The 21927-nt window shown below is 51.1% G+C and overlaps 1 protein-coding gene across 1 annotated transcript in view; it reads left to right on the top strand.

The window, feature by feature from the left end:
• Positions 1-21548, top strand: part of LOC141996313 (uncharacterized) — a 29637-nt gene extending 8089 nt beyond the window's left edge. The window contains 4 exon segments of the mRNA XM_074968293.1: positions 533-1225; positions 1382-2221; positions 20609-20694; positions 20697-21548. Of these exon segments, the coding sequence (XP_074824394.1) occupies positions 533-1225; positions 1382-2221; positions 20609-20694; positions 20697-21548 (2471 nt within the window).
• Positions 21549-21927: the final 379 nt, after the last annotated feature.

Here is a 21927-nt window from a genome sequence, read left to right as displayed (position 1 = left end):
TATGAGGAAAGGAGGATCCCAGGAGACATCCACAGGGGTGAGGAATCAGTGAAACTGGCTCCGCTTTTATATTCTCATGGCAGGCATCCTTAACGGGTTTTCACCAAAGATATCTGACCGCAAAAACCCCTCCTCTCATCCACATACGGAGGAGATGGGGAGGCAGAATCGCTCTCTTCCTCTCCCTCCTCTGGGGAAGGTTTCGAGGGGATTTATCCCTGATTGATCTATGAATTTATTTATCTGCCCAGCGGTTATTCTGGTTTCTTCTGCCTTGTCTCACCCAGGCCAGGTTTGCCCCAGCAAGTGACACGTCCTCACGGGAGACATCAGTCATGGTTTCCCAGTCACCTGGCAGTCGCTCACTTTTTCTCTGACTCTCTCGATGGGATGTGAAGGCAGAATCAATCCCATCCTTTCTGTCCAGTGGGGAAGGGGTTTTGAGGGGGAATCATTACTAGAGTTTGTACCTTGCTTACCCTTTCCCCCGGCACGGGGACTGACTCCTGTCTGGGTTCTGTCTCTGTCCCAGCAGGTGATGGGATGGTGAGTGAGAACGAGGAGCAGAATCCTCAGCAGGAAGATCCTGAGCCGGTGGAACCACACAGGACAGTATGGGGAACATCTGAAGGGGGCATCTCCCCAAGCCCTGAGGAGGGAGAAAACCGTGAGAGGCTGCGTGGGTCAGAGCGGCAGCAGGGAATCCAGTCAGCAGAGAGATGGGGTAAATCCATTCACAGGAGCAAAGGGATTAGGAAAATCAAAGAAACTGTCCAGGCGCGGATCCCCGCTGGAGACAGACCCTACAAGTGCAGTGCCTATGGGAAAAGCTTCCACTGGAGATCAGTCCTTATTACTCACCAGAGAATCCACGCTGGCGAGAAGCCCTATAAATGCAGTGACTGTGGGAAAAGCTTCAGGGACAGCTCAGCCCTCACTAAACACCAGAGAACCCACACGGGGGAGAGACCCTACAAATGCAATGAGTGTGGGATAAGCTTCAGTCACCACTCAGCCCTTGTTACTCACCAGAGAATGCACACAGGAGAGAGACCCTACACGTGTGATGACTGTGGGAAAAGCTTCAGCTGGAGATCATCCCATATCACTCACCAGAGAATCCACATGGGAGAAAAACCTTATAGTTGCCCTGACTGTGAGAAAAGCTTCAGACAGCATTCAAACCTTATTAAACATTACAGAATCCACACAGGAGAGAAGCCCTGTAAATGCCCCGACTGTGGGAAAAGCTTCACTCAGAGCTCCTGCCTTACTGAACATCAGAGAATGCACACAGGAGCCAAATCCTGCGGATGCCTCAACTGTGGGAAATGCTTCTGTAACAGCTCAACTGTCATTAACTATCAGAGAATCCACCCAGGAAAGAGGCGCTATAAATGCCCCGATTGTGGTAAAAGCTTCACTCAGAGCTCCCGCCTTACTGAACATCAGAGAATGCACACAGGAGAGAGACCCTATAGTTGTCCCAACTGTGGGAAACGCTTCTTCGTCAGCTCAACCCTCATTCACCATCAGAGAATCCACACTGGAGAGCGACTCCATAAGTGTCCCGAGTGTGGGAAAAGCTTTGTTCGGCAATCACAACTGGTTATACACCAGAGAATCCACACAGGAGAGAAGCCCTATAAATGCAATGATTGTGGGAAAAACTTCAGTGACAGATCAGATCTCACTAAGCACCAGAGAAAACACACCGGAGAAAAGCCCTTCAAGTGCCCCGATTGTGGGAAAAGCTACTGTTTCCGATCAGACCTCACTAAACATCAGAGAATCCACACAGGAGAGAAACCCTTCAATTGCCCCAAATGTGGGAAAAGCTTCGGTCAGAGATCTGACCTTATTATACACCAGAGAATCCACACAGGGGAGAGACCTTATGTATGCCCCGAGTGTGGAAAAAGCTTCAGTGACAGATCAGACCTCACTAAGCATTGGAAAAAACACACAGAAGAAAAGTCCTACAAATGCCTTGAGTGCGAGAAAAGCTTTGATTGGCACTCAAATCTTATTATGCACCAGAGAATCCACACAGGAGAGAAACCCTACAATTGCTTAGACTGTGGGAAAAGCTTCAGTCACAGTTCAACCCTCCCTATGCACCAGAGGATCCACATGGACAAGAAGCCCTACAAATGCCCTGGGTGTGGAAAAGCTTCAGGGATCAACTCGGCCTTTATTAGGCATCAGAGAATCCACTTGGAAGAGGAACGCTAGAAATGCCCATGGCTCCGGATGGACCATGTGAATAACACCTGTGCCAATTCCCAGGAATCGCAGAGGTCAGGCCAGGCTGGAGTGGTGATGTAATTAGGACGTGCCATAGTTATTAAAGCAGAGAATGAAACTGCCTTCCTGGACTAGAGCTGTGCAGAGCAAGAGGCTGAGATAAGATATCCACCTTGTGACTGGATTTGATGATTACTTCTCAAGAAGCTCTGGATATCCTCTGTTCAGTTCCTACATTTAAGTTAATTACCCACAACTGGTCGATTCATTCTCTAATTTAGGGGTGTTCTTGGATTCCTTGCTGACACTAAGATCCCCAACATCCACAACTAACAGTTTCTATCATCTCCGGTTGGCTAGGAGATGTCTTAGTGGATGAAGACCTGGCCTTCTTCAGTCACACCTTTGTCACTGCATGGCTGGATTACAACAAGGTGATATACCTGGGCATGAACTCATCAGTGCTTAGGAAATTCCAGCTAGTACAGAACACTGCAGCACATCTTCTACCACGGACACATCAGGCCATAGAACATCAAATCAAGTTCAAGCTCTCAGTCCTTATCTCCGTGTCCAGGGCCCTGGATAAATAAAACACCATCTACAGCTCTGGGATAAAAACCATGGTCAACATCTTTGCTCCTTTTGCATAATGGAACTTTCTACGATAAGGGTAAAGCTTGTGTGTGCATGAAACAGAACTTTCTTGGGGGACAGTCCGAGACTGTGGAATAAGCTCCCCCAGGAACTAAGGACCATCACAAACCTCCCCACCTTCTGCTCCCAACACAAGCCACATTTTTGTGACCCTGCCTTCTCTAACACAAATACATAGCATCATCTATATTAAATAAGTCACTGCATTTTTTTAATTTATTAAATATTTTCAATCTTTTTTTCCTATAACAAACAGAAGGAATTCCAGGTGCCAAAATTCAGAACAAGTTTAAAAGTACCGTACGTCAGAAAAGAAAAACGACCAAGACGTTTACGCATTGTTTGGACTCCCATGTATTAATCACATTCCCAGCACGCTAGTTTTTATGGCGCATATAAAAATAAATAAATAAAAATTAAAGAAATCAAAATCAAAGAGGAAAAAGGCTGTGAGGGTTGTGGAGAGGAAGAGGAGAAGGGATGGGAAGGAAGAAGGTGATTTATTTCCTATCTTTCATCCAGGTCTCCTGCAGGGATCATTAGTCCACAACTTCTAGTAAACTGTCTCAAAGAGAATCAAATTTTCCTGGGGTTTGCTATGTATTGTATGTCATCCTTTCCTTTGCAATCAGATCTGCCAAGCAGCTATACCGGCCTCTGTGCCCTGAGGGGGGATTTACTTTTCCAGTGTAGCAAAATGTGATGTCTCAAAAGCCATTCCCTTTGGTATAGCCTCCATTTGCTGGATATATGATCCCTTCTGCAGGTGTCTGCTTTAAGGCTGAGTGAAGCCTCTAGAATCTTGCTAATTCTGGTTTTAATATCATCCCAGAAGCTTGAAACAACAGGATGTGACAAAAATATATGCACACATTGCTCCTGCACCCCACACCTCCAACACAGATCATCGGGGATAGCTTTAATTTTGTAAATTCTTTGGGGTGGCCGATTCCACGTAAAGATGATTTTTTTTGTTTGTTTATTGAATGGCGTGGAATTGGAGATCTAGGATCACTTCTTTCATATTTTGTATTGCTCAATTCCATGATGGGAGTGAGATTTTTTTTGACAATTCTTCGTTCCATTTTTGCCTTATTGCATGTTAACTTTTGGTGGGTCATTAGGAACTCAAACATCATCGCTGCCAATCTGGTGAAATGGTACAACTCTCTACAAAATGTAAGATGTTTGGGAACTTTGGACAGAACCAGTGCATCTGGGCTGAATTCCAAGGCGAGGAAGTGAATAATTTGAATTTGTTGCAGCAGGGATAGCAGGCAGCCTGGACTTGTTCTTCTCAGTAATGAGAACGGTTCTGAAATATAGCTCGTGTTGATCACCCAGCAGGAGGGATTAGTGTAGAACAGTTTAATTCAATTAACAAAGTGGTCGCTGAATTTCTTTCTCTTAAGGACCATAAAGATATAATCGCAGGCAACCCTACTGAAGTCTTCTTAATGCTACCAAAAGTTTGTTTGAGTGCTGCGATATTATATTGTGTTGACGAGATACGGAAGGTTGTAATTAGCTAGCTATGTAAATACATTGAAGCTAATTTCCAGGAATGTCAATATACCTGATCAACTGAGTATGGAACAAAAACAACAATAATAAGAGATTCTATTTAAAAGTTAATCTGCTGCTTTATATACCGGTGACATGGACAGATAAGCTCACAGTTAATGGGCTAAAGAGAGAATCCAGTTTGTGTAACTCAAATTGGAGTCTGATAGAATCCCTGAAGTCAGGTGTCTACACAAGTAAGTTTGTCGGGTGTGTGTTTCCCGCTGTAACTAGATCAGGATAACCACAGTCAAAGAGTCCACACAACTCCGCCCTTTTTCAAAAAAAGGAAGAAGGAGGATCCTGGGAACTACAGGCCAGTCAGCCTCACCTCAGTCCCTGGAAAAATCATGGAGCAGGTCCTCAAGGAATCAATCCTGAAGCACTTACACGAGAGGAAAGTGATCAGGAACAGTCAGCATGGATTCACCAAGGGCAAGTCATGCCTGACTAATCTAATTGCCTTCTATGAGGAGATAACTGGCTCTGTGGATGAGGGGAAAGCAGTGGAAATGTTATTCCTTGACTTGAGCATAGTTTTTGATACGGTCTCCCACAGTATTCTTGCCAGCAAGTTAAAGAAGTATGGGCTGGATGAATGGACTATAAGGTGGATAGAAAGCTGGCTAGATTGTCGGGCTCAACGGGTAGTGATCAATGGCTCCATGTGTAGTTGGCAGCCCGTATCAAGTGGAGTGCCTCAAGGGTCGGTCCTGGGGCTGGTTTTGTTCAATATCTTCATAAATGATCTGGAGGATGGTGTGGATTGCACCCTCAGCAAGTTTGCAGATGACACTAAACTGGGAGGAGAGGTAGATACGCTGGAGGGTAGGGATAGGATTCAGAGGGACCTAGACAAATTGGAGGATTGGGCCAAAAGAAATCTGATGAGGTTCAACAAGGACAAGTGCAGAGTCCTGCACTTAGGACGGAAGAATCCAAGGCACCGCTACAGACTAGGGACCGAGTGGCTCGGCAGCTGTTCTGCAGAAAAGGACCTAGGGGTTACAGTGGACGAGAAGCTGGATATTAGTCAGCAGTGTGCCCTTGTTGCCAAGAAGGCCAATGGCATTTTGGGATGTATACGTAGGGGCATTGCCAGCAGATCGAGGGATGTGATCGTTCCCCTCTATTCGACACTGGTGAGGCCTCATCTGGAGTACTGTGTCCAGTTTTGGGCCCCGCACTACAAGAAGGATGTGGAAAAATTGGAAAGAGTCCAGCGGAGGGCAACAAAAATGATTAGGGGACTGGAACACATGAGTTATGAGGAGAGGCTGAGGGAACTGGGGATGTTTAGTTTGCGAAAGAGAAGAATGAGGGGGGATTTGATAGCTGCTATCAACTACCTGAAAGGGGGTTCCAAAGAGGATGGCTCTAGACTGTTCTCAGGGGTAGCTGATGACAGAACAAGGAGTAATGGTCTCAAGTTGCAGTGGGGGAGATTTAGGTTGGATGTTAGGAAAAACTTTTTCACTAGGAGGGTGGTGAAACACTGGAATGCGTTACCTAAGGAGATGGTGGAATCTCCTTCCTTAGAGGTTTTTAAGGTCAGGCTTGACAAAGCCCTGGCTGGGATGATTTAGTTGGGGCTTGGTCCTGCTTTGAGCAGGGGGTGGGACTAGATGACCTCCTGAGGTCCCTTCCAACCCTGATATTCTATGATTCTATGAAAATAACCACACGACATTCTGGTTGGATCGCCCGCAGGGAGGTGTTCTGCTGCTGGACTCTCTGCCTGGCTGGATTATGCTCCTAGTGCATCATGGGTTCCCTCTTGGAATTCTGGGGCATGGGGTCAAACTAGCAAATGCCCACAATTCTTCACCTGACATCCCGTAACTCATCTGTTGTTGTTGGGTTTTTTGTTTTTAACTTGTTTTTGTTTTTGCAGATCAGCACAATTTTCAAACTGCTCTCAGGCAGCAGGGAGAAAACACCACTGAGCTGCGCTATCCTGCCATTCATTCAAATGAGGTGCTCCATATGTAATGGCAGCTGGCTGGTGATACAGCCAGAGGAGGAGTGGAGCTCTTTGCCTCCAGTGTCCTTTCCTGCATGTCCTGTCCTTTGTCCGTGAGCTCCCTTGCGAGCCTGCCAAAAGGAAACCGCCCTGCATGCTTGATGCCTTGGCCCTCTGGTGGGATGCAGTTAAAAGACCAGCGTGCATGTTCTCCCTTCTCTCTCACTTCCACAGGAGGTTGCCAGGTGTTAATGACAGATAAGGACCCTGCTGTTGCAGGTGCGATGGGGAAACAGCATCATCTCAACGCTCGACTCCGTGCCAACAAGGATCAAATGTTGCTTTTTTCTTAAATTTGGAATGCCACTCCCATGTGCTCTTCCCAGTCTGAGCTGAGCTTGGAGATGCCATCGTTTCCAGCTTGCTGTCCCAGCCTGCAATGATGCCTGCCGAAATAATTGCTGAGTGGTGGGAAAGTGTCTTACTGTGGCAGAAGAAATAAGGCAGCCCGCCCCAGAAACCTTAGGCAGAGGATTACAGATTACCTCCAGGAAAGTTTCCTCAGGCTCTCTGGAGGATTCACGGGACATCCCCATGCGCATAAACAAACTGTTTTGTGCCTGGGCCAGGGAATGAGAAGTGGATAACCAGTAGAGGTAGAGGGGTTATTTCACTATCACTTGTAACACAAATAAAGAATAGTAAATGAGAAGATGTGTCCCTGCAATAGCAATGCAAACTGCACATTTACCAGAGGTGCCTTCCCCGGCACCACGCTGCCTCGCCCGTGCTGGCGTGTTGGGGCTGCCTGGACTGCTCCGGGGTTAAAAACAGCTCCAGGCTCACCGTGACTGGATTCCCTGGTCGCCAGCCCCATTCTCCTCCTCCTCCTCCTCTTCCACACAGTTGACCATGGCCCGTGACTGTGATGTGTCCACGGGGCCCTTGGTGGTGGAGGTGGGGGCAGAGCAGAGCAGAGCACGCAGCTCCTTGTAAAAGGGGCATGTCTGTGGCGCCAGACCAGAGCGACTGTTTGCCTCCCTTGTCTTCTGGCGTCTGCTGCAGTTCCTCACTTTTACACAGCACTGCTGCGAGTCCCTGGCCACGCCAGGAGCGATCTGCTCATGGATATCCGCTTTGCTCGGGCTAGATGGGAGCTCTGCCTGCACAGACTCTTCTCCCGACGGAGCTGGGAGACCCACTACCTTTGGCGCAGTCCAGCTAGGAGCACAGTCCAGCGTGGAGCCAGCACGCTCAGCTGGGCAGTTGCTAGGTGAGCCAAGCAAACAGGAAATGGAATTTCAAAAATTCGCAGGCCTTTAACAGGGGAGAGGCATGTTCTTATGTGCCTGGCCACCAAGAAGCAGAGTTCAGAAGGGTGACCAGAGGGGTCCTGGTGGGTCCGTGTGGGACACCTCCCAGAGGCTGCTAAAATCGACGTAAGTAACACAGGGTCCTAACAGTGCTACGACGACGTAAGCGCCAGCCGCCTCTCGTTCTGGTGGCCGGACTAGCGGGCAACTTGGCCTTGCGGCGTAGGCTCTGACGTAATTAGGTTGATTTAAGCCGCCTTGCGTCAACCGAACTCTGCAGCGTAGACCCAGCCTTTGATCTGGGCAGTAACTTGTCAGAATGAAGAACTTCACTGAAATGTGCCGTAAAAAAATATGTGCCCTAAATACAAAGCTGTGAAATTACAATGTAAAATAAGAAATATACGTAACTTAGTAGGAAATCTGTATCTGCGCATGCACCGTACCTATGAGTGTACACCTCAGCGTTTGCAAGCGGGTGGATTATTTACAGAAATACGGATTAATAAATTTCCAATTACTAAACCAGGAGGGCGGGTCAGGCGCACGCGGGGAAGGGGCCCACAAAGGGTTAACGCGGCCACGCGCCCGCCGAGCCCCTCCGCCGCCCGGGGAGCGCAGTGCGCAGGCGCCGCAGGGGCGGGAGGGCTGCTGGGAGTTGTAGTTTCCACGCCGCTGTGTTCCGCAGGGGCCCCGGGACCCGCGCGGCCAGCGGCACTACGCGTCCCAGCATGCCCCGCGCCACGCGGCCCGCCGCCCCAGAGCCAGTGGGCGGAGCGCACCAGAAAGCCCCGCCCCCCGCAGGAAGGTGGGGGCCTGGTGCGGGGGGCGGCTCCCAGCGCTCGTCCCGCTGCGGCCCCTCCCCCTCGGAGCTCCTGGCCCCCCCGAGCCCCCCTCCTGGGGCGGGGGGAGCCTGCGCGGGGGGGTCCCTGGGGGCCGGTCCGTGCCGGCTGCCGCGCCCCTGCCCCGGGGATGCCCCGGCTCCGCCCCGGCACCCCCCAGTGCTGCGCAACGGGGCAGTTGCGGGGCAAGTCGGGGTGCGCTGGGGGAGCCGGGCGACTCCGTGTGGGGGGACGGAGGAGAAGTGGGGGGGGGAGTCTGGGCTGAGGTGGGGGTTGGCTCGGGGGGGGGTAGCAGAAGGGGGGGCAGGGCAGTAGCAGGGAGTTTGAGGAGAGGCTGTGTTAGGGGGTGAGTTGTGGGGGGGCGGAGGAGAAGTGGGGGGGGTCTGGGCTGAGGTGGGGGTTGGCTCGGGGGGGGTAGCAGAAGGGGGGGCAGGGCAGTAGCAGGGAGTTTGAGGAGAGGCTGTGTTAGGGGGTGAGTTGTGGGGGGGCGGAGGAGAAGTGGGGGGAGTCTGGGCTGAGGTGGGGGTTGGCTCGGGGGGGGTAGCAGAAGGGGGGACGGGGCAGTAGCAGGGAGTTTGAGGAGAGGCTGTGTTAGGGGGTGAGTTGTGGGGGGGCGGAGGAGAAGGGGGGGGAGTCTGGGCTGAGGTGGGGGTTGGCTCGGAGGGGTAGCAGGAGGGGGGGCAGGGCAGTAGCAGGGAGTTTGAGGAGAGGCTGTGTTAGGGGGTGAGTTGTGGGGGGGCAGAGGAGAAGGGGGGGAGTCTGGGCTGAGGTGGGGGTTGGCTCGGGGGGGGGGGTAGCAGAAGAGAGGGAGGTGACAGCCCGGGGGGGGGAGCGGGGCAGTAGCAGGGAGTTTGCGGAGAGCCTGTGTTAGGGGGTGAGTCGTGGGGGGGCGGAGGAGAAGCGGGGGGGGGAGTATGGGCTGAGGTGGGGGTTGGCTCGTGTGTGTGAGGGGGGTAGCAGAAGAGAGGGAGGTGACAGCCCTGGGGTGACTGGGGAGGGGCGGGGCAGTAGCAGGGAGTTTGAGGAGAGCCTGTGTTGGGGGTGAGTTGCGTGGGAGGGGGACAGGAGGATGCGGGCGGGGGGGGGGAGAGCCCAGGTGTGAAGATTGGGGTAGGAGCTTGAGGCTGGATTGTGGTGGCCTTTGTGGTGAAGTGTGTGTTGTCTCTCAGCGGCCCTTTCTCCCCGCAAAAGATGGGCACCCACAATATTCCTCCCCACACTCCACCCCAATGTTTTGGAAACATTATTGTACCAAAGTAGAAAATGAAGATTTCAAAACATGTATTTAGGAAACATAACTCTGGGTGGCGGAGATGGTGGTGGGGAGATGCAGGTGCAGGGTGACCAGATAGCAAGTGTAAACAATCGGGGGGGTGGTAAAAGGTGCCTATATAAGAAAAAGCCCCCAAGAAAAATCGAGACTGTCCCTATAAAATCGGGACATCTGGTCACCCTAGGCAGGTGCAGCACCACTGACTGCTACATCCGGGCTTAATATAGCTCATAAGTGTGAGAATTAAGCACTTCTGTTCAAGGCCCCCAGGCAGGCCCTGAGTGTTTAAACAAAAAAGACAAAACTAACAAACAACCCCCTTCCACGCAAACCAAATTCAGTGGTGTTCTGGGTACATGGATGTTAGCCCAGTTTGTTCTCTGTGGGCTGAGTGGAGGTCTCAGTGTGGCTTCAAATATCTTTCTTTGTTTTTGAATAAATGTTTTCATCCCCATCCCAGCAATATGGCGTCAATGGTGCTGTCAGGCCGGGCCCACACTTGGAAGGGGCCCATCACAACCACTTGGTGGCCCGCAAACATGTTTGACGCTGGGCCCGCAAAAGGTTAATCCGGCCCTGGCTGTGCACGAGGTGTGGTTCCCAAGCCGTTACAATCGCAGTGTAAAAGCAAGAAGAGGCCCCCCACCCCCCCGTTATGAGGAGACTGACGCAGCACAGAGGGCCCCCAGCGTTACACGGGGGGCAGTTGGTCTGCTCTGACTTGGCATGCATGCCAGCAACAGGACAACATGCCCCAGCCTCGGATGTGCTGCTGCGGTGCATGTAGCTAATGCATCAGCCTCCCAGCCGGGGCTGAACGGGGACGCGTGTGCCAGTGACTTCGTTCTAACTTTTCTAGACAAGCCCTCTCATGGCGAGACAAGCTGTGCCCCAGGCCCCAGCGGGCTGCTTGGCCCGGGATGGCCCCGGGGGGCACCTTTCTGCAGGACTCTGTCTCTGCTTAGACACGCTGGGCCAGGTTTCTCTCGGTTCGGGAAGGGGAGAAGGATTGTGGCTGGCGTCCAGCAGCGGAGGGGTTAACGCTGTAGCTCCAGACTCGGGAGTTCCTGCTGCTGGGGGAGTGGGGGGGGGCTGGACTCCCTGGGACACAGACCCCCAGGCTCTGGCCGCCCCAGCCCCACCCAGAGCACGCAGGTGAGGGGCGGGGGCAGCAGGAGCAATGGGGGGGGAGGGTCCCGGCCCCGCCCCCCATCCCATTCCCTGCAGCCCCCTGCCCCGGGGCAGTAGGTGGCCTGGGGGCAAGGGGAGGGGCAGGGAGAGGAAAAGCCAGGTCCTGCTTCTGCCTGGTGCCGTGGCTGGTTTTCATCCTATGGCCCATGGCTCCCCGGGGGCCTGCAGACTGTGCCTAGGATTCCCAAAGGGGTCTGCGCCTCCATTAGAAATATTTTAGGGGTCCACAAATGGAAAAAAGCCACTGGCCTAGTCCCTGTTAAAGCCACTGGCCTAGTGCCCGCGCTGCTGGGGGCATGTCCGGGGGATCCCCCAAAGCAGGTCCTTTGACTGCTCTTTCACTGCAGCTGGGGGCCCTGGAGCACAGTGACACTGACAGTGTCAGCTGCCCCATTTCAGTCTCAGGGACCTTTTCAAGTGCTTCTAACATACCCAAATGACTGGACGGAGCTGGAGTCTGCTATAGTCTGACAACTCCTGTGTTCATCTTTCCAGTAGAGAGTCTCTCTCCCGGGTGAATTTGGTTTGCAAGTTTGATGGAAAACCACTTAGCTTGTTTTTGAAAAGGAGCCTGTGAAAAGTGGCTGGAAAAACTCTGTTGTGAGGTAGGTTGGGGGAGAGGGTAGAAAAGAGTCATACATATGGGGGAGGGGGGAATTGTTACACTGAGAGACTTAAAAGCTCCGTAAATTGAATTTATCCTAAAAGAATAAATAAGTTGAAAACTAAGAGGTGACGTCATTTTAAGTACAGGTACCTTCACAGATGGGAAATACTGGTTACCAAAGCACTCTTTAGTCTCGCGATTAAAGGCCACACAGGAACCCATAGCAGGAAGCTGAAGCCAACGAATGCGGATTAGCAATTAGGCATACGTTTTCAGTAATGAAGATGATTAATCCCTGGACCAAAGGCAGTTGTGGATTCTCCATCTCTTGATGTCTTCAGATCAACACTGGATGCCTTGCTGGTTGAACAGGGATCCGCACCAGCCGGGTGAAAATGAGTGAGTGAGTGAGGGTGGGTGACAGCGAGCGACGGAGGGAGGGGGGATGGATTGAGCAGGGTTGGGCCTCGGAGGAGGGCCAGGGCAAGGGTGTTTGGGTTTTTTCAGTCAGAAAGTTGGCAACCCTAAATGGGCTGTGCCTACAGGAAATCAGAGTAGATGAGCTACTGGTCCCTTTTGGGTTCAGACTCTATGAATCTTAGGCTCTCATCTCACAAAACTCACATATATGTTTAATATTTAGCATCTGCGTGGTCTCATTGACTTCATTTCATCTCAGTCACTGATAGGGCTTTAAAAAGCCTGCATGGGTTTAGTCCTTGTGTGCGGGGGTGGATCTGTGTCATAAATACAGTGATGAAGGCCAGGATTTTTAGAAGCAGGAACCTAATGTAGATGCCTGCAGCTGTGTTCAGGCAGCTGACTAATTGGCCCGATTATCAACAAAGCTGGACATAGAACTGCATCCCAATGTTGCAGGCTCGGCATTTCTGAACCTTTCTCCAGCCATGTATTGAGAGAACTGAATATGGTTTGGGGACCGAACTTTAGGTGGTGGATTTTTAATATCATGGCTCAAGCATTTTCCCAGCATGGCAGAGTCTAGGATGTCAACGAGGAAAGAATCAGGGCGTGAAATGCGCTCAACCCCCTCTAGAACATCCTCAAATGCCCTTCTCACCCTGACAGGCTGCAGAATAAAATCTTCGTTTGCTCCAGTTTGTCCCATCCATGGAGAGACAAGGAAAGGAAATGGCTGCAGTGGAGCGGGTGGCTTTCGAGGAGGTGGCTGTGTATTTCACCCAGGGGGAATGGGATCTGCTGGACCCGGGTCAGAGAGCCCTCTACAGGGTTGTCATACAGGAGAATTATGAGACTCTGACCTCGCTGGGTAAGAATCCCTCTTCCCTCGGGTATTAGACACTGGGGGGAAGGGGTCTGTGCAGAATTCTTCACTGGTCCCCCAGATTTCAGGGGGATCTGTCCTAATTGTCCCCAGATAGCGTGAGACTGTTCCCGCTGCATCCATTCCCACAGGACAGGTGATTCAGGGACATGATGGTGCTGCTCTGTCCTGAACCAAGTTTTTCATGTGAGACGAAAACTCTCTATTTCCCCATCCCAGGTCAAGTTCCATTCTCTGGGTTCTCAGAAATGGACTCAGCATCTTGTGTCTCAACTCTGCCTAAGTCCCCAGGGGCCAGATTTTCAAATGTGCTTCACCTCCATCTTGCCCGTATTCTGCCTCAGCTGGACTCAGTCTTCAGAGACCTGGCTCAGTTCCCTGCCCTGTGGCCTTTTGCAAGTCACATAGACTGTGTGCGCTTTGGTCCCCGACCTGCCCAGCAGTGGTCATTGCTTTCTTGTTTCACAGGAGTGGAAGGATCATTATGTTTAGTACTGCAAGGAGCCCAGTTACGGGGCAACAGGGGAAGGGGGACTATAAATACCACTGTAGCCCAATGGGGCCTTGATTTCCGCTGGGGATTCCAGGTGTTGCTGTAATTAATAATTTGGCTTCCCGCAGCAGCAGCTGTGGTGTAAGAATTACAAGAATCCCTTGTCCTGAAGTCTCTTTCTCTGCTTGTGTGTAAGCCATCACCAGCCTCCCTGTTCCCGCTTTAGCTCCTGCAGGTGCCCCAGCCAATGTTCCCTCTAATTTTCCCCATGCAAGTGTGGAGTCAATTTTGTTCTGTGCAATGATATGGAGGTGATGTGTGGCAGGGTGTGGCTGAGGGGTTCGAAGTGTGGGAGGGGGCTCAGGGCTGGGGCAGAGGGTGGTGATATGGGGGGCGGGGTGAGAGCTCTGACTGGGGGTGCGGGCTCTGGGGTGAGGCTGGGGATGATGGATTTGAGGTGCGGGAGGGGGCTCAGGGCTGGGGCAGAGGGTTGGGACGCAGGGGGGGTGAGGGCTCTGGCTGGGGGTGTGGGCTCTGGGATGGGGCTGGGGATAGGAGGGAGCTCACGTCTGGGGCAGAGGATGGAAGGGTTAGGGCTCTGGGGTGGGGCAGGGAATGAGGCGTTTGGGGTGCAGGCTGCCCCAGGGCTGTGGTGGGGAGAGAGGACTCCCCTCAGCCCTCTCTCACTGCAGCAGCCCAGGGCCAAGGTAGAGCACCTCTTCCCACCGGGGTTGGGGGCCGCGGGAGAGGCAACTGTCCCCGTCCGCAGCAGCTCCCTGGCTGGGGCTGAGGAGCCTCTCCTGGCTGCAGCAGCTCCGGAGCTGGGGCTGGGGGAGAGGCACCTCTCCCCACCTGTGTGGCCTTGATAGCTTGCCGCACAGCGTAGAGGGAACTTAGCCCAGGACCATGGAGAATGGGGAGGGTGTGACCCAAGCATCCCCTGGTGCCAACTGGCAGAGGACACCTGTGGGGGCATAACGTTTTTCAGGAATCCCCTAGGTCAGAGACCTGCATAATAGTTCACTGAAGGGTGGCATAGGAGGGCTCATCCAAGGGCCAGTAGCCCACTGGTTGTCACCACTGTGAAATGTGTGGGTGGATAATATTTGAGGAATTATGTATCTATTGTGACAGGGTCAGGCCAGATGGCTATAGGAGTGTAATAGAAGGCAGATATATTAGCCCCAGGTTAAACAGGTCCCTTTTCCCTAGGTAAGGTAACAGGAAAGGTTCCAGAACAATCAGGAACCTTCTGGAGACAATTAAGACAGACACGCTGATTAGAACACCTGCAGCCAATCAAGAAGCTGCTAGAATCAATTAAGGCAGGCTAATCAGGGCACCTGGATTTTAAAAAGGAGCTCACTTCAGTTTGTGGTGTGTGTGTGAGGAGCGAGGAGACAGAGGCACTAGGAGCTGAGAGTGAGAACGCGGACTGTTGGAGGACTGAGGTGTACTAGCATTATCAGACACCAGGAGGAAGGTCCTGTGGTGAGGATAAAGAAGGTGTTGGGAGGAGGCCATGGGGAAATAGGCCAGGGAGCTGTAGTTGTCGCACAGCTGATCCAGGAGGCACTCTAGACAGCTGCATTCCACAGGGCCCGGGGCTGGAACCCGGAGTAGAGGGCGGTTCCAGGTTCCCCCCAAATCCTCCCAACTCCTGGTCAGACACAGGAGGAGTCGACCTGGACTGTGGGTTCAGAAAAATGGCCAAGCTGAGGGCTTCCGTGGAGCTCCAAGGTGAGCAAATCCACCAATAAGCGCAAGACCCACCAAGGTAGAGCAGGAACTTTGTCACACTGTATTGAAAAACTCAGGCAGCAGGTAAGTGTCAGCCATCTCCCTGCCTGGCCGTGGCTGTTCCGAATGCCTCACACTGTGCGGCTGTTTGCAGATTGAGCCGGGTGTCACCTGAAGAGAGTGAGAAGTCTACAGGAGAGGAAAGCGACAGGAAGACAGAAGCAGCCGTGGCGTGTTCTTTGGATGACTAAAGACAAAGGAGCGATCTGGTATGTCTGGGAGTCACCTAGGTGGCAAACTGACAGCCCGCTTCTCATGAAAAAGGGTCCCAGCCTCCTGGCTGTAAAATACTGCAAGGACTTAGGGTGGGCCCCACTGTATTAGACCGGAGAGATTCTTGTTTCATTCAGTCCCAGCTCTAGAAAAATCCCGTGAGGGTCCAGCAGCCCAGGGGCGGGGCACTCCAGGGACACACTGGGAGGGCTGGAGGGTTGGAACGTCCCTGCAGAGTGACAGCAGGCTCCGGGGAGAGCTCGTGGTGACAGTGGCTGGTGGAGGTGGGGAGCTGAGGCCCAGTGGGCGCAGACAAAGCTCCCCCATGCCAAGGGCAGGTGTAGCGAGGTGCCTGACGATGCCGGGAACCCCCAGGAAGCGTCACACACGAGAGCTCTGACAATAGCAGCAGAGACTTAAGGAAACCCCTGTGGTGCTTCGCTAACAGGTCTTTGTGCTCCTGGGCCTCTTGGCTGGGTAGCGTCTTCATGAGTTCCTGGGGATGGGGCATGATGGTCACTGCTGCTGCTTCGTGGATTAGCGGGACTCTGTGCCTGCGGCTGAGCCCAGGTGGGACTAGAGCGGCTCCTCTGCCCCTCTGGGCCTGTGGTGCGCAGGGGAGCTGGAGTGGATGAGCTCAGCAACCCTTGCTAACGGAAGAGTTCTGGTTTGTGTCTGAAGTCGGGAGCAGCCCGACATGGCTGGGGATGGGGGCAGGTCTGGTGTTTGGCACCTGTGTCCAGCCCAAGGGGTGGCTGGCTGTGTGTGGGGGACTGGACATTGTCTGTGAGAAACGCTGGATGTATCTTCACTGCAGATTTAACCGACACCAGGGGTGAGCACTGGGGTTAGTCTAGCAGGGCTGTGAGCAGCCCCGCTGCAAAGCCCTGCCCGAGTGACTGTCCTCCCTGGTGCTGCACTCACCTTGTGTGTGTCCCTGTAACTTCTGGGGGCCCGTCCCAGGGGTCTTAGCACTGCAGGCAGCTGAGCCGCTCTATGAATTATGGGAGAACTTGTGTGTCATTGTAGGCACAGGGTGAGAATTGGGGGAAGGATTTGAGCGATTATTAGCACTCGAGTAGTATAACCTGCATCCTCACTGCAACGTGAACTGGTTACCGGCCTGAGTGAAAGCAGCACCTGGGATTAGCCTCTGCCCCCTCCCACCCCCATGAGCCAGCCAGCCTGGCTTTGCTTGTGTTTGAGGCATTAGGAGACTATTACTGGATACTGTGTCCCGGTCTGGTGTCCACACTTGAAGAGGAATGTTAACACTTTGGAACAGGGCTATACGAGTGCCACAAGAGTGATTCAAGGTCTGGAAAATCTGCCTTAGAGTGAGTGACTAAAGGAGCTTTGTCTAGTTAATTTATCCAGGAGATGGTTAAGCCGTGTTTTGAACAGAGGTCCTAGGTATCTAACATGGGGAGTATATTTCTGACAGCTGAGAGCTCCTTAATCTACTAGACAAATTCAGAAGGAGATCCAGTGACTGGAAGCTGAAGTTGGATAAATTGACTAGTCATAAAGTGAAAATGTTTAAGAGTGAGGTGAGTGAACTACTGGAGTAACTTACCCAGGGATGTGGTGGCTTCTTCATCATTAGGAGTCTTTTAATGAAACCTGGATATCTCTTTCTAATAAATATAGTCTAGCTCAACCACAAGATATGGGCTTGATGCAAGGAATCTCAGAGGTGAGATTCTCTTGCCTCTGTAGTTTAGAGGACCATAATATTCCCTTCTGACTTTATCATCTGCGAATGTATGTTTGCAGTTATGCAGATTAGTCAAAAATCTGGCTAGCCTTGTCTGTTGATTCAAGCCACAATTCAGCAAACGTCCCTATTTATCAAGCCCATAAACACATGATTTCCTCCATTAAAGTCAATGGGTCTCAAGCACTAAGTTTCAGTGGTGTGCTCCACAAGGCAGCCTGGGAGATTATGGGGGGGTGTTCGGTGTTTGTACGGAGTATCTCCTGCATCTAAGGAAAGGAAAGAGGGAGAGGACAATGCACTTACTTTCACAGACTCCGAGAACTAGTACATGTGGTCCCATGGCAAGAAAATCTAAGGGAAAAAGGCATTCAGGAGAGCTGGTGGTTTCTCAGAAAGTATTTATGACACGACAGCAAACTCTCCTGATGACAGGAAAAGACAGGAAGAATAGCAAGGGGCCAATATGGCTGCATCAGGAGGTCTTGAATGACATGAACATTGAAAAGGAACCCTACAAAATATGGGAACATGGACAGATTGCGAAGGGCGAGGATGAAAGAACAGCAGAAGCATGTGGGGAGAAAACCAAAAAGTCTGAGGCGCAAAATGAGTTACAAATAGCAAAGGACATAAAAGGCAATGAGAAAAGATTCTGTAAATAGATAAGGAGCAAGAGAAAGACAGAGGACAATGTAGGCCCACTACTTGGAGGGGTAGGAGAGCTAACATATGACAACATCAAGAAGGTTGGGGTGTAAAGGCCTTTTTTCTCTCAGTCTTTATTTAAAAAGTTAATGTTATCCAGATGCTTAACACAACTAATGTCAAAAACAAGGGGGAAGGAACAAAACAGACTAGAGAAAGAACAGATTGAATACATCAAACTTATTTAAATATTCTTTAAGTCATCAGGGACTGATAAAATTCACCCTAGGGTACTGAAGGAACTAGGGTACTTGAGGTCCCAGAGACTGGAGAAGGGCAAACCTAGTACTTATTGTTAAAAGGGGGAGCAAAGATGACTTGGGAATTATAAGCCAATCATTTGATACCGATGTAGACACTGAAGCAAATTATTAAATAATCAATTTGTAAGCACCTAGAGGATAAGTAATAGCCAACATGGATTTGTCAAAAATAAATAAAGTCAAGTCCAAACTGCTATACTGAGAAAGGACAAATTAAATACGCAAATCCACAATGGGGAATGACTGGCTAACCAGTAGTACTATGGGAAAGGATCTGGGGGTTATAGTGGATCACAAAATGAATGTGAGCCAACGATGTGATGTAGTTGCAAAACTGGCTAATACCGTTCGAGGGTGTATTAACAGGAGAGTTGTTTGTAAGACACAGGAAGTAATTGGTCATTTCTACTTAGCACTGCTGAGACCTCAGTTGGGAAATTGTGGCTGTTTCTGGGTGCCATGCTTTAGGAAAGATATGCACAATTGAAGAGTGTCCAGAGGAGAGCAATGAAAATGATGAAAGTTATAGAAACACGATCCTATGAGAAAGGGCAAAAAGAAGTGCCCACGTTTAGTCTTGAGAAAAGAAGACTGAGTGGGAGACCTGATACCAGTCTTTACAGATGTTAAAGTATTATAAAGAGGATGGTGATCAATTGTTCTTTACGTCCACAGAAGGTAGGACATGAAGTGATGGGCTTAACCTGCAGCAAGGGAGATGTAGGTTAAGAAAAACTTTCTACCTGTAAGGGCAGTTCAGTAGTGGAATAGGTCACCAAGGTATGGTGTGAAATCCCATTCACTAGAAGTTTTTAAGGACGGGATAGACAATCACCGGTTAGGGTCGCTAGGGTATTTGGTTCTGACTCAGTGCCGGTGTCTGGGACAGGTGACCTCTTTCCAGCAATCCATTTCTATGATTCCAAGATACGAGCTGTCATAGGAGGAGAATGTCGACTCCACCTGCAGAGCTGTCCTGAGGTGTATGAAGCAGGCAGAGGGCGTGAGGAGAGCCAGCACCAGACCTGAGGTGTGGGCACCAGTCACTGGTGGGGGCCCAGCGTGCCTCATGCATGGTGGGGAAGGGCTGAATGATCTCATATGGGGGCCCTACTACCTAGTCTATCATGACTCGGGAGAGGAGGCTCTTTGCTCTCTGCATTGGACGGGGGCAGGTGTCAGGATCTTTATTTCCCAGCCGAGGGTGCTATTTCCTACTCGAACTGGGGAAGCACCTAGGTTGCTGACTCAGGGATCATGGCCCTGTTAAGCCCGGTGTTGCATGGACAAGTACTAGGAGATTCCCCACGCCAAACTGTTCACAGTCTGGGTAACAGCTTCCTGTCCTGGCTTTGTTTGGGAAGGGATATGGGTATGTGAAAGGGGGAGGTGGGACTGGCAGTGATTACAACTCCAGATACCTCCAGCATGTCACAGCTCTGCTCAGCTCCCCAGGGGAATAAGTTGGGGCCATTCCCTAGGCCAGGTGGATAAACCCTTGCTCCAGACCAGTGCGTCATGGGATTTTGTATGATTTATAGCCTAGTTGCCATAGCATTGGGGGTAGGGAGAGGAAGGAGTCTCTTTGCATGGCCTACTCAGACACTAGGTCTGCAAGGAGTAAGAGTCCTCACCTTAATGAACAGGATCAACACTTGTTTCCTTGCCCCCCAAGCAGGAGTCCCAATTTCCAAACCTGATGTGATCTCCAGGCTGGAACGAGGGGAGGAGCTGGGGTCCCTGATCTCCAGGGCTACGAAGAAAGGAAGAACCCGAGAGATGCCCTCATGAGTAAGGGATCAGCTAAAGTGATTCCAAAACCAGTTATTCTATACTCCTGGCAGATGTCATTTATTCATTTTACACCCAGCCTGTCTGACTCTTCAGCCCCTGCCTACATCTGTATTCGGAGGGTGTGAAGGAAGGATGGGTCCAGTCCTCTCTCCTCTGGGGTGGGGCCTGTGGGGGAGGATAGGATTCAGCTCCTGATACTTCAATCTTCTCAGCAGTTATTTGGGTTTGTTCCCCTCTTTCCTCTTCCCTTTCTGAGGTTCCCCGTCCCCCAGCACAGGGACTGACTGCTGTCCAGATCCTCTCTCTGTCCCAGCAGGTGATGGGATGGTGAGTGGGAATGAGAAGGAGAATCTTCAGCAGGAAGATCCTGAGCAAGTGGAACCACAGGGGATGGTACTGGGAAGAGGTGAAGGGGACGTTTCCCAGAGTCCTGAGGAGGGAGAAGCCCGTGAGAGCCAGAGCAGGCCAAAGAAGCAGCAGGGAAACCACTCAGAGGAGAGACAGGGTAAATCCACCCACAGGAGTAGAGGAGCCAAGAAAATAAAATAAACTATTGAACAGAGAATCCCCACTGGAAAGGGACCCTACTTGTGCGGTGACTGTGGGAAAGGCTTCAGTCAGACTTCAACTCTTATTCACCATCAGAGAAACAACATGAGAGAGAAACCCTACAAATGCAACAAGTGTGGGAAAAGCTTCAGTGTGAGCCCAAAGTTTCTATTACATCAAAGAACCCACACAGGAGAGAGAGACCCCATGAGTGCCCCATGTGTGGGAAATGTTTCAGTGTGAGCTCCAACCTTATTCAACAGCAGAGAATCCACACGGGAGAGAAACCCTATAAGTGCCCCAAGTGTGGCAAAAGCTTCAGTCAGAGATCAACCCTTCTGTCACATCAGAGAATGGACACACAAGAGAAACCCTATATCTGCCCCGAGTGCGGGAAAAGCTTCGATCACACTGCATATCTCACTAGTCACCAGAGAACGCACACGGGGGAGAAACCCTACAAATGCAGTGAGTGTGGGAAAAGCTTTAGTCAGAGTTCAAACCTTTATACGCATCAGAGAATTCACACGGGAGAGAGACTCTATAACTGCCCTGAGTCCAGGGAAAGTTTCAGACTGAAGTCAACCCTTGTTACTCACAAGAGAATCCAGATGGCTGGGAAATGGTTTAAATGCCCTGAATGTGGGAAAAGCTTCAATTTCATCACATCCCTTAAGAAACATCAGAGGATGCACAGTGGAGAGCAACCTTGTAAGTGTCTTGACTGTGGGAAAAGTTTCTGTAGCAGCTCAGCCCTTTGCAATCACCACAGAACCCACCTTGAGAAGAGACCCTACAAATGCAATGAGTGCAGGAAAAGTTTCAATCAAAGCTCCAACCTTATTCACCATCAGAGAATCCACACAGGAGAGAGACCCTATAATGGCCCCGACTGCAGGAAAAGCTTCAGTCGGAAATCAACCCTTATTAAGCACCAGCAAACTCACACAAAAAGAGATGCTATAAGTGAGCTGAATGTGGGAGAGGCTTCAGTGCAAGCTCAATCCTTATTACACATCGCAGACTCCACACAGGAATGTCCTGGCTAGGAATGGGCCAAGGGAATAACATCTTTGTTGAGTCCCACAAATCTCAGAGGGCCAGGCCAGGCTGGAGTAGCCATGTAACAGGGACCTGCAAGTATTATTAAAGCTGAGCATGAAATCATTCTGCTGGAACAGAGCTGTGTAGACTAAGAGGCTATGATAAGATTCCCACCTTATGATGAGATTTGTTTGTTACATACCAACACCCCACACCCCTCAGCAGACACGCAACCCCACACACACTTCCCCGTGCACCCGCTATGCCAGGGGTGGCCAACCTGCACCTGAGAAGGAGCCAGAACTTACCAACGTACATTGCCAAAAAGCCACAGTAATATGTGATGATTATATATATATACACGCACACGATCATTATATAAGT

The sequence above is a fragment of the Natator depressus genome, chromosome 11, assembly GCF_965152275.1.
Source record: "Natator depressus isolate rNatDep1 chromosome 11, rNatDep2.hap1, whole genome shotgun sequence".
Taxonomy (NCBI): Eukaryota; Metazoa; Chordata; order Testudines; family Cheloniidae; genus Natator; species Natator depressus.
This window is presented reverse-complemented; position numbering and strand designations above follow the sequence as displayed.